Here is a 13732-nt window from a genome sequence, read left to right on the forward strand (position 1 = left end):
CTGGAACTGAAGTGTTCCTGGTGTAATCCCTCTTTGAGAGAGGAAGAACCATATTTTGTAACATCAGTTTTTTTTTTATTAATGAATAGAAATCTGTGGTGTGTGAAAACTCTGTCCGCTTCAAATAAATCTTTAAGTTCCCGCTGTGCTAAAAATCCTGTGTTTGAAACAGAACATTGTCTCTATTTTCTGTGATTTTGTTTTTGGAATTTTACCAGAAAAATTCCCAACAAGAATATGTTGTACCAAATCTGCAAATCTTCCCATTCATATTCAAGTTCAAGTGGCTGAAATCTAAATCGTCAACAAAGATCAATACCCTCTCAGATTTGAAGAGTCGATCCATTATTATTTTGTTAGCGGGCCTAAAGGTCAATACTCTGACTATCGTGAACATCACGTATAAGGACGAGGCTGCTGACAGTAGATTTGGTGTGTAAAGCCAAAAACTTATACGGTGCAGGTGATAAATCAATCGCAGAGGGGATTCTTGGGCCGTAGGGCTACATATCCAGCGCCAAGATCATATAGTCTTGTTGTAAGGGTCGAAAGGCCATTGTTTTGAAGGATCAAGAATCCATTCTCATCAGAGTCGAGGGCCTGACCGTTTCCAAGCGATGAGCATAAAGTTTAAACCATTGGAGGTTGGGAGCTTCGTCTTTTAAGAAGCTGAGGGTCTAATAGAGTAAGACGCCGAGACCCTTTTCTTAGCAACACCGAGAGCTTTTCTCGGCAAGACCGAGAGCATCCCCTGTCTGCAGATCGAGAATCTGTGGGAGTCCGAGTACCAAGGCCAAATCTAGTTTTTTAATGCTGGAAGAGCAAATTCTCATCCAAAAGCTTAAATTATCCAGAGATTTTAAGGGGTCAATTTGTTTATTGCTGGGGAACAACTTTTCGATCAGATGCCTGCTAACATACATGTATTTTAAGGGTAGTGCGAGAACTCATTTCCAGTGGACCGATATGGGCTGCATTTCAGGGCGGAAAACAGTTAATTGTCTGTGAATTGATTATCGTGTCAATTTTCATTATCAAGCGATGTCAGGAGATCCACAGTGTCAGGGCATCATTTGGATCGTTTCCTGCCTGAAGTGAGCAGCAAATTCGGGAGCCGAGGAGCGTATTCAGGACAGGTATTGAGGAATGGTAAGGGGCTCCTGTGCGTATTGATTTGATGTTGTCACTGAGCCCTCCATGTCTTATAACGAGGTGTTTGATCTTGTATAATGTTGTAAGGAATGATGGCAGAGCAGTCACTGTATGCTTTTGTTAACAAAACAATCTGCTGAGCATGGAATCGTTGGAGCGTGGCTATATATTTAGTGGTTAAAAAAACATTCCTGTAGCTCATAGATCGTTGAAGCGAATACGTATGAGTTGTGTAATTGTACAGTGAATTGTTGAGTAGAGCGAAGATTATTTGAGGACAACGACAACTTGCTTTGTAGAAACATTGGTATTGTTGCAAGGGATATTGTTACAGGAGACTAAGCCTTGTATTATGCTACAGGTGGTATGACAGAGTGGGTTGAATACTAGTTCCCATTGTTTACCTTCTGGAATTTAAATTTCAAGCGGCCAAGTACATCGAATTAAGAAAGTAAGTTTCTCTCCAGGAATTGGTTTCCATATCATTGTTGCAGGGCCATTATGTGCAGCCGGGAAGCATCACATGAGTGTTGAAGAACGCGTAGGTGTTGGAGGTTGAGTGGTCAATCGCGCTCTCTTCATAGTCGTTAAGGGGCGCAAAATGTATGTTGAATGCTCGAAAAACATATGTGTGTGATTGTGACCATTCGAAGGTCTTATAATATGCTCACGGGATCTTATTTCTTGCTGTTGGAAACAATGTAAGAGCATATCCCTGCACTTGATTTACAGGAGCTATAATTGACTCCCAGGTAAGAAGTATTGGCACAGTCTACTTGTGCATAGTTGTTAATGAATTTACTACAGTTGAGCAAATAGGTGAGACTGGGGTAAGGGCAATCGATTTGAAAAGGAGAGTCGAAATATACAGAGGCATAGGGGAGATAGCATGAACTTTGGTATTAAGTTTAGCAGAAAGACAAAGTTTAGTATTCAACGCACTTCAATTTAACGACAAGATTCGACTCCAATCAATTCGAGATTCAACTTTAATCAATTGGAGATCCAAAATCGAGTTTTATTCTCATCAATAACTCAACTTATGTTAATCAAAGCTGTTGGGTAAAGAGACGTTGAAACGTCTATGCCCACTTACAACGGTTATCGTAAATTCATAAAGCACCGAGAATGTTTCCATAGTCATGGGCTTACACGCTGCCAAAAGAGGAACAACCAGGGGCTAAGTTTCAATTCGTAGTAGTAGAGAGGAAAAAAAAAAAAAAAACCGAGTTGAAACTCCAAATTATTTGAGGGTGAAGGGCCAAGAATATTAAAATTTGATTGAGAGAACTAGACTCCTAGTCAGCAATGTCTACTGTTTCATAGTTTTGAAGGGAAAAAAAAAGGATAGTACAGGTACAATTTTTAAGCTTCTTTTTGTAAGTGAATAAAGTAGTGGTTTATTGGAGGGTTGTTGCCAAGCTGGTTGTAGAGTATATAAAATAAAAAATAAAAAAAATGTTTTTGAGAGTTTTATTTGTGATTTTTTCGAATTGTTGATCTAGTGTAATTGGCCTAAGGGCATCACAATTTTTTTTTTGGTATGTGGGAAGATGGGTTTTGAAGAGATCCTAGAAAACACCCAGAAACCTATTATATGGTTCTTTACACATCAATACGTATTTATACCAAAATAATGGGCAAAGCAGCATACCATTCTCGAAAAGAATCCATGTCATTCTGCCCCAGAAGCACCCATGGGAAGTGAAGGAATCACAGGGAAGAGGGGCTAAGCTCTTTGCACTTGGATCTTAATTGCAATAAACAAAGTCAGTCATAGACCTTCGTAAGTTGGAGGAATTAGACACGATACAACCCAAACTCTAGGACCATGCTTGTAAATAATTCAAGCTCACAGTTGCCTCTTGTCTGACTAGAATCATAGCTTTAACATCACCTCTACTTCCTTACAGTGATGATGTCATGAAGGAGATATTGTAGTTGATAGTGGAAACCATTATAGGGTTGAAAAACATGATGGTTCCTACCTTTCAGAAGCAACGTAATATTTTAGAACTCATGGCAGAGTTCAACTTTGGCCCCTTTATGCTAAATTTGGAATGTGACGGCTCAATCTTTCAGTTGCTATGCACCTTTTACACAGGCATTATATCAACTCATCCCGACTGTGTCAAAAAAAAAACGCAAAAGATTGTGTCCTTGTTCTTAGGAGGAGTTGTTGACATCTACAACATACTAAGGTCCAAATTGTCAACCCTTTAGAGAAAGGAACTAGTTATATCACTGGTCGCCTATGATCTAGTCAAAAAGTTGTTCATGCAAAACATAAAATTGCTCAAAAGGGTGCTAATTAAGAAGGAGCTGAAGAGGATGGATGGAGGAAGCAAGAACAAAGGAAATAAAACTTGTAGCAAGAATGATCTAAGAAGGTGAGGGCTATGCTTCATTTGCAATGGATCCTAGGCACCTAACCATTCATGCCCAAGTGATTGGAAGGAGACAATAAGGGAAAAACAGTTGGAGACTCCTTTAGATCATGGGGATTCGTCTATAGTTGGGTTCATTGGTTTTCAAGAGAGAAACCATAAAGGATCCAAGCAGTCAAGTACAGATGATGAGCAACATCACAATACTATTCAGAGAGACTTGCAGGACAAGTCAATGATAATCAGCCAACTTAACAAGCACTTAGAAGTAAATGAGGAAGGGAAGGAGGAAATTCTTCCTAATTATGTGGTAGACTCTTGTACAATGAAGTCCATAGATCATCAGGAGGACATCAGTGATAGATATGAGCAATTAAGTGTAGATAGCAGTCCATGAGTGCATCCATGTTTGACATTGTCCCCACAGGTGGAGAAGTCCTGGGAGAAGACATTCAAGGAGACTTAAGTCATGAGGGATTCGGTGGGGGAGCAATACCATACCATGTGCATTCATATTGGGGGATATATATTGAGAAGAAAATGATATAATATATTGAGCATATAATAGGAGGTAAAGGGTTTTTATATTGGTAGGTATAAAAAATGGAGCTCAAAGTTAATGAAAAACATAAAGGCGTATAAAAAAATGTCAATTGAAAAATGGATACCTACAATATCTAGTGAAAGTAGGGGTGTTTTAAATTCGGAAGGTGTGTTAAGGGCTTAAATAATGTGACTTTTAGAGGTTAGTCAAATTAAGGGTATTGTTTAGTATGGCACGAACACACGTGCTATGTTAGAGGTTCTTTGAGTGAAGCCATCGTGACTTAAGTGAGGAGCTAGAAGCAGTGAACCGGCATGATGATCATGATCATGAGGGGCAACATGACAAACATAGTATGTAGGATGAGCCATTTCTAGAGAGTCGATCAAAGGCTCAAGTTGAGGTTGTGATAGTAGGGCATCTGGTGCAGACATATGCCGAGCCATTCAGTAGGGCACCAGAATTTCCAAGAAAGGTGTCAGGAAAAGGTTAAGCATTTCAAGACAGATCTTATGATGTTGAAGCAGAGTCTGAGGAACTTTCTTACTGGAGAACATGAAAATTGAGGAGCTCATAAGAGTATGTGTTGAGTTAGCATTCAAGTTGTCTAGTGTTGAGGAACTACTCAAGTCCCTCACAAGGCAACAAGATGAGTAAAGTTGGGAGTTCTAGAGTAGCCCTCTACACGAGTACATAGATAGGGCTTGCATCACTAACAACCCACCTTTATACATTGAGCAGAGCAGGACAAATTTTTCCAAATGGATCATGTTGAGTGATTGGGTGGAGCAACATGAGTTGGGCATCAAGCAACATCAACATAGTAGATTTGTTTATGTGAGGATAGTCATCCTTCCCATGGGATGGAATGGCGATAGATTATGAGTTGGTACTCTATTGATTGGATGATTCTTAGGAGCATACTCTTAGCCAAGGGCATATCACAACCACATCACAACATGGCCCCTTAGGCACAAACAACGATGGAAGGTTGAGGTGGTATCATAACCCACAAGTCCCGGGACTTAGGTGGCATTGGGATCAAAGTGGCTCTATTGATGACAGCATTGGTCGGAGGATTGTTTGGGATCGAGGCACGATCCAGGTATCTAAGGATCCATTCATGTCTAGTTAGCAGGGAGGCATAGGGTAGCACAATGGTTTTTATGGGATCTTCATATTAGTATACAAATGTGTCTACTATGGATAGATGTAGATTACTTAAGGGCAAGCAATCTTGGGGCTAGAGGATTTCTAATATTCTCTTTTCTTGATATGGTCAAAATGGATCAAATCTGCCCATGGTGTTTACCATCACATTTTCCCATGGTATCTACCCATGGTATTTTCCTTTGTTTTAGAGGGAAAACAATAAAATAAGGTTTATAGAGAGTCCATCAAGCCTATAAAAAGGGATAGGAGATATGCATTTTGGATCGTATGGATTTCTACATCTTATTGTGTTTTCTTGAGAATGACGCGTCAGTTCAAGGTTGATCCCTAGGATGAAAATCTAGTAGGTGTGATTTTTCTAGTGAATCCATTCAAGGTCCACAATTGTGCTTTAGTAGGTTCCATTATTTTATTTGTATTTGGCATGTATCATTTTTCTAAGCATTAATTGAAATAAAGGTTGCATTTTTCTTGATATCCCAGATCCCTAAAACATTGAAAATATTTTTATTAGAACACTTAAATGTGTAAAATCTGTTGATTATTTCATTGTCTAGGATATTACATAAACATCGAGTTATAATCGTGTGTCATAATATTTATATTAGAATATTATAAATTCCATCATTGCATTGCGTCTCGAATTGAAAAGTTCTTAGACTCTTATATAAACTCTTAGATTTATCACCCTTCGGGTTAATCAAAGAGTATTCTCTTGACTATGTTATATTAAAATGGTTTATTGTTAGATATATTCTAATTATTATAAGTTTAATTTTTATTGTTTTCGGAATTTGGTTAAATTGTAATTTTTTTTTTCAAATGGGTTTTTCATATATATATATTTTGAAATTCGCATATATATATATATATTTATTTATTTATTTATTTTGAAATTAGATTAAATTATAACTTTTTTTTATTTTTATTTTTTTATATATATAGATTTAGTATTTTAAAAAATTTAATGACATTTTAATTATCAAATAAAATAAAATAAAATTTGTAATTTCCACTTTATCAAATTTTGAATAAATTAAAGGGAAAAAAATTGCGGAAAACAATTTCAAAATGTTTAACAAATAAATTAAGGCTCAGGTTTATGCTTTCCCTCATCCTTTGTATGTTCATAGTTTATTTTGCTATAGTCTATTTGTTAAATGTTTTGAGACTTGTTTGGTCTGATTTATTTCAGAATAGATTTGTAGTTACCAATTCTTCACAATTTAAATTTAAATGTTTTAGAGATTTTCAGAATATTAAAATCCATAAATATAATCAAAATCCAATTTAAATAACATGAATCAAAATTTAACTCAAAAAAATCTGTTAAATTTAAACTTCAAAAATTCACTAATAATTAGACCAGACCAAACTCCAAAAATGTTGTCCTCTGCATTATACTACTATTCAAGGAAATCTGGTATGCAGTGTGCTACAACATCGATAAATCATTGAACTGAAGAATTCAAAATCTCCACCGGTATGCAGTGTGCTACAGCATCAATAAATCATTGAACTGAAGAACTCAAAATCTCCACCGCCGACAATGGCCTACAGTCGGCGCTCTAAGTGGAAGTTGATAGCGAGCAAGTGGCCGTGAAAAGAAAGCTGAGCAAAAATCAATCCGTGATGATTAGACAAGTGAGGTAGAGCTAACTTGCATGGACAAAACCGAGCCACGTGGTCGAAGGTACGCATGTAATTGTGAAAGTTAAGAGGAGGCAATATGTGAGCAATAGATTCAGGGTCTCCAGTTTGATATAATCGGTGATTGATTCAACGAACTTAACGGGAGAGGACCCGCATTCTGCAATGGCCTCTAGAAGGTGTATGTCTCTGGTTTTCTTCGTCGTATTCTGTGTTTCAGCAATGTCCAGAGTATTTGCAGCTGGACCATTGCAAGCAGATTCCGCAGATCTCTGTAGGATGTCTCTCAGAGAAAACATTATGGAAGCACATCAAGTCTTCCAAATAGTTTCTGGTATCTCAAGGTGGTTGTTCAGCGGAATACAACTACAAGCCCTTGAAGATTGCATACAGTTGTTTGAGCTAATGTTGGACGACCTGAGCAATTCTTTATCGAAAGTTACTGCTAATGCTTTGAAATGGAGGCAGATGGCCGATATTCAGACTTGGGTGAGTGCAGCTCTTACTAATCAGGCTACCTGCATCCAAAGTCTCCAGGAGGCTAACGGAAACGTGCAAAACACATTAAGTCCTAGTGTACATAATGTCTCACGAGGTTTGAGCAATTCTCTGGCGCTTGTTAAGAATATTTCTGTAATTGGCAAAGCTTCGAAGAAGCCCCCAGTACACAACCGCCGTCTTTCATCCTATGCAGCGAAACAGAAGCCTCATGATGATAAATTTCTTTCGCATTATGGATCCATGGAGGACGGGTTCCCTAAATGGTTGTCTGCTGCAGACCGAAGAAGGTTTCTTCAAACCTCTGAAGATGGCGATGCTTTAGGGTACAATGAGGTGACAGTGGCTCAGGACGGTAGTGGTAATTATACAACAATTACTGAAGCGCTGACTGCTGCTCCAAACAATAGTTTAGGTAGATATGTAATATACATCAGAGAGGGAATCTACTGTGAATATATTGAGGTTGCCATATACCAAACGAATATTATGTTGGTAGGAGATGGCATAAACGCCACTGTCATCACTGGTAATAGAAGCGTTGCCGACGGATGGACTACTTACAGCTCTGCAACATTTGGTAATCTGCTTTACTCGTTTCTGTGATAATTTGAAATTTTTAATTTTTCCTCATGGGGGCCGCAGTAAAGATTTTGTTTCTGGAGTAAAGGATCAGGCCTGGAATTTCCAAAAAAAATGTTGCTTTGCGACTCAAAGGGTTATTTGATATTTATGTCGTTGACTCTATTCTCCCAAACTCATTGCTGTGTTATAGGTCGATAGGTAGATTTTAGGTTATAGTTTTCTTAGCCCATGGTATTGTGTCATTTTAACATATAATTAAGATTTTAAAGTGTTAGGTCGATAGGTGGATTTTAGGTTATAGTTTTCTTAGCCCATGGTATTGTGGCATTTTAACAGATATTAAGATTTTAAATAAAGTTTGGGATGCTTCATTTTAATGGGTTTGAAGTGACCAATCAAAACTTCATTGCTTTCCTTGAACCCGCGTGGCAGGACGGTCAAGAAAATATCATGGTCCAGAGAAAAAGATGTTTCAGCTGAATTTTATTACCATGGTAAATTGTGTCCTGTGAATAATTTTTATTTTATTTTATTATTATTATTTTGTTAATTTAGAAATATAAATTAAATTAAATGTTTTTAGCTAATTTAGCAATATTTACTAAAAAAGGGTGGCCTTTTTTTGGAATAACCCTAATGAATCAGCGATAAATTTTACTAGTTTAACAATTATATTATTTTAAATTTACCAATTAAAATATCTACCATCAAAATACTTACCATCAATGTCATGTAAATATCCTTTATATATTATGACGTGAAATCTGTGTGTATTACAGCTACAGTGGGGCAAGGCTTTCTGGCTAAGGACATCACCTTTGAAAACACGGCGGGCCCAGAGAAGTATCAAGCTGTAGCCGTAAGAGTTGGGTCGGATCTATCGGCATTTTACCGCTGCAGCTTCAAAGGCTACCAAGACACACTGTTCGCACAAGCCCTTCGACAATTCTACAGAGATTGCGACATTTACGGCACAGTTGATCCTATTTTCGGCAACGCAGCAGTCGTGTTTCAAAGCTGCAATCTGCTCGCCAGAAAACCAATCGATAGTCAAGTTAATTGTTTTACAGCACAAGGCAGAGACGATCCAAATCAAAACACTGGAATCGCTATTCAGAACTGCACGGTCTCTGCTGCCCCCGATCTGGTTCCTGTGAAGAGTTCTTTCCGAACATTCCTGGGAAGGCCATGGAAAAATTACTCTCGCACAGTTTATATCCAGTCATATATTGATGATCTGGTGGATCCGGCGGGTTGGGTGGAATGGTCCGGAGACTTTGCACTGACCACTCTCTATTATGGAGAATACATGAACTGGGGACCCGGGGCCTCAATGGCAGGGCGAGTTCGATGGCCTGGTTTTCATGACATGAACATTTTTGATGTTCAAAATTTTAGTGTGGTTAATTTCATTTCTGGGGATGCCTGGTTACACAATGTGCCCTTTGATGCGGATGAACTGAAGTAATAAATTGCGTGGAACAGTAATAACTTTTGTTGTGGGATGCTGGGGATAAATTTTACGGGTATTACCGGTCGATTAATTTTTTTTCAATGATGGTTTTCCTTTTTAAAATTAATAATGGCTATTTTTTTAAAATTGCTGCCCTTAACTTTTTTAGTTGCTAATGTATAAACATTTATTTTTGTTAATATAAGATGTGTGCGAATAAATTTTAATTGTGGTTTTACTATAAAAATTAGTTTCAATTAATTAATATTAAAGAGATTTATGTTTTAAATTATTTTATATATACATATATATATATATATATATATTCAATTATCTTTATTTGTGATGTCAAATTAATTAATGATTTAGCTATTTACGTAATTTCAAAGTTTTAGAAATTATGCTAAATTATTGTTAAAAGAAATTCAAGTAGTTTTGTCAAATTCATTAACTATAATGTATTTTGAATAAGAACAATAGATCTTGGCTTATAATTTAATGAATTGACTTAAGGAGAACCTTATAAATAATAATATAAAATTGAAACCACTTTTAAATAAGAATTTGGGAGGATTTTAACATTTTCAAGAAATAATAATATGCAAGCATGGATTTTGAAGAAATTCATAATTTTCTAACATGGCTAACACCTAAAAGGCATAAATCTAGTTGTGTTTAGATTCAAGTGTGAATGTATGCAAAGCATCATACTCTGAGTAGCAATACATTTGGCATTTCCAAATCCAACCAATTATTTTTTTATTTTTTTCTAATGAAACTAATAAATAACCCCATTTTATAAAAGTTGCGATCTATCACCAATGTGCCAAGACCTAAAAAATTACATATGAATCTCAAAATCAAAGGAAAAACAATGGTTTCACCAACATAAACAAAAAAATCCAAACAATGTTTTATATAGAATACAATGGCCCATGGGTGTGAAAATTCCCTTGTGAATCCCAACCTTTTAAGTTTTAAGCTTAGATGTTCATGCTTTATGCTTAAGTGTGTACAATGTAAGATCAAATGGTGTGGGGGAAGATAAAGACCAAAATTTTCTAATAAATCCAAAGATCCACTATGGGTGAGCGTATGTTTATCTTGAAGTCTCATCGTAAAGTCTTAGTATTGTTTGTGTAGCATACAATGATACTTATCTTAGAGTCTCAGCGAATATAATTATAATTTTTTATTTTCTATGAGTTCCAATTGTTTATATATATATGGGTAAATTTTTAAGTCACTTATCAAATTTACTATTTGAAAACTTAAGTAACAATAGATTTTGAGATGATAAATATTTAATGATTAGATAAAAAAAAGTACAAATAAATACTAATCAAATTAAATTCTCAGTAAAAAAAATTGCAATTTGAATTGTATTTTTTCATCATATCATATAATATAAAATATTATTATATAATATAAATATTTAAATTTATATTCATTTCAAACAAAATCACCATACATATATATAATAATATTGTAGAGAAAAATAAATATAAATGACCTAGTTCATACAAATTAAAAAACAACCACTGGAGATAAGTGACCTAGTTCTTACATTCATCTATTGAAGTTCAAATTGATTTAAAAACCTTAGTCTTGAAGTTAAGAGAAATGAAGCTCCTTGCATAAATACATTTTGAATATTTACAATGTTTTGGTTCTTATTAAGTTATAAATTTCTGTATTCAAGCTTCTATGATCCATAATGAATTAAACTAAGTCTTTTGGTAGAAATCACATGAGAGAATTTTTTGGCAAAGGCATTTCGAACCAACAAGTGTGGTTTATCATCAAGACCAGATGGAGAGGCATGAACCACACTTGTTGGTGTGTGGTTCACCATCAGGACCATGAAGAGGCATGAACCACACTTGTTGGTTCGAAAAGCGTCGGCCAAAAAATTCTCTCATGTGATTTCTGCTGAAAGACTTTGTTTAAGTTATAAATTATTAAAATTATTTAATTATTAGTTGCATAGTCTAAATAGGCCATGTTTTCTTTTGGAAAATAAAAAAATTTCTTACATAATTTTGAAAAAATTTAGCATTATTTTTTAAAAATCTGGGTTATGGTGTCAAGCTTCAAGATTTTGGGTGCCAAGAAAAAATTGGATTATGGAGTCAAGCTTCAGGATTTTGGGGGCTGGTGTTAAATCCATTTCCGTCACAAAAAAACAATTTAAATGCTCTCATAGTCAAATATTTTGTAGACTTTCTGGAATGTCGGCGCCATAGGAATGGCGCTGAATCCATTTCCGTCACAAAAAAAACAAATTTAAACATTCTCATAGTCAAATATTTTGTAGATTGCAAAATTGTGGTGGGAGATATGGAACACTTATGCGAAAACATGCCAATTAACACTACCAACATTTTCCACATGATCATCTCTTGGTTGAATACACTTTTTGGTCCCGCTGACTCGATCAAAGATCTTTCCTATTGTCACTGTGCACCAGATATTCTTTTCCATGCAAGTTTATTTGACGTAGCGACTCAACATGGAAAATGCAAAATTAATGACAAGCAACAATACAAACTCTCCTGGAATGGCGGCTTGGGTACCAACTCAAGGGCATAAATTTTGGTTTTTTTGGGGATTATTATGGTTCTCCAATAGATTGGCAGTGAACAACCTACACACTTATGGTGACTCAAAAACCTACACACTTATGGTGACTCAAAAGCCCTCATTGAAAGTATAGTGGGTCACACTGCATATGAACCCCTTCTCTCTTATCTAGTTTGTTGGACCACATAAAACAGATAATGGAAATTTAGTGGGCATTACTCTCCAACATATCTATCGTGAATCTAACATGGCGGCAAACACTCTTTTTAAAGAGAGTCTCTATGGAGATTTTGGAGTCATAAATATAAATATATTGAAGACAACATCACTGTCGAAAAAAAAAATGCTCTCCTTTCAGTAGTTTCAAAAAATATCAATGCTTTACTTCTTTTTTTGCACTTTTATTATGGATCTTTGATATAAATTTTTTAGAACTATATTAATACAATAACATAATACTGATTCTTTGTACAGCAATTATGAGCTATAAATGTTCAGGCACTATTTCACTGGCTTTATGTACTAAATTGTACTGAATTCTATTAGTAATATAATATAATTCCAGTGTTTTTTCCTTGGTTCAGCCACTATTATATACTCTATTTCACTGGCTTTATGTACTAAATTGTACAGAATTCTATTACTAATATGATAACTATCATAGTATAGTTCCAGTGTTTTTATACCATTTGTCAGCTAATTAATTAATTTGATCCAAAACTGAATCAGTGTCACATATCTCCATCTTTTCGAATCCATGCGTGGAAAAAATAGATCACTCTGTTCCCGATCTTTTCGAATCCGTGAACCCGTGCTTTTTGTCTCGTCGTAGTTTTCGAATCCGTGAACCCATGCTTTTTGTCTTGTCGTAGTTGTGGGTGTAAAGTTCTCGTGCACGGCAAAGCGATCTTCTTAGCTTGTCAGTTGCGGGTGTAAAATTCTAGTGTACGGGAAGTGATTTATCGGTGTGAATTGGTTTCCACTTTTTATCATTTTTTTAATTAAAGAAATGTATGGAATATTTTTTTTCCCAGTTTTGTAATATTTTTTTGGGTAATATATTAGTTTTGGTATAATTATTTTTTCAATTTTATTAAATATTTGTTAAAATTATAAATTTAAGTTATATAATTTAAGAGTTATTTTTTAATGTGGAATCTATTTGTGTATTTAAAAATATATTTTAAAGAACCAAAAATCATAATTTTGTTCATAATTGTATCATCTAATTCTAATCAAAAGTCTTAAAACATAGAATAATTACACAAGGCCTTTTAACATTGTTTTATATATATATATATATATATATAATTTTAAGGTTAGGATCAAGTTAGACATGAAAGTGATGTATGAGGTCCCTTGTTTGTGGGACAATGGACCCACCTCTATTTGATTTGAGTGTTATAAGTCTATAAAGGCATACATACTCTATCGCCCTCTTATTTTGAATTTGTGACCTCTTATGAAGAGACATAATGACCTCTTATGAAGAGACATTGGCTCTAAACCATTAAGCACACTCAAACTATATAATACAATAAAACAATTTATTGATAAAAATTATTTTAAAATTTGATAATTTATTTTATAATAATGAAATCTATAATTTTTTGTGTTTAATAAGTTAGATTTATATTGATAAAATTAAAATTTGATAATTTTATTTTATAATAATGAAATTTATATCTTTTGTTATTAATAAGTAAG

At 35.0% G+C, this 13732-nt stretch overlaps 1 protein-coding gene across 1 annotated transcript; it reads left to right on the forward strand.

Annotated features, from left to right (window-relative positions):
- The first annotated feature begins 6999 nt into the window (after positions 1-6999).
- LOC149175092 (pectinesterase-like) lies at positions 7000-9544 on the forward strand. Its single transcript, XM_089422765.1, has 2 exons — positions 7000-7984; positions 8769-9544. Exons 1-2 carry the CDS (start codon positions 7072-7074, stop codon positions 9455-9457), a joined length of 1602 nt encoding a protein of 533 aa, XP_089278891.1. The 5' UTR covers positions 7000-7071; the 3' UTR covers positions 9458-9544.
- Positions 9545-13732: the final 4188 nt, after the last annotated feature.

Source organism: Pinus tabuliformis, chromosome 4_1, assembly GCF_031772625.1.
Source record: "Pinus tabuliformis cultivar Carrire ecotype Pingquan chromosome 4_1, CPIR1, whole genome shotgun sequence".
NCBI lineage: Eukaryota > Viridiplantae > Streptophyta > Pinopsida > Pinales > Pinaceae > Pinus > Pinus tabuliformis.

Excerpts from the sequence above, each read along its gene's own strand:
- LOC149175092 (XM_089422765.1), top strand. The coding sequence starts at position 7,072 with ATGGCCTCTAGAAGGTGTATGTCTCTGGTTTTCTTCGTCGTATTCTGT. Across the intron at positions 7,985-8,768 it reads TTACAGCTCTGCAACATTTG|CTACAGTGGGGCAAGGCTTT; the intron begins GTAATCTGCTTT and ends TGTGTATTACAG.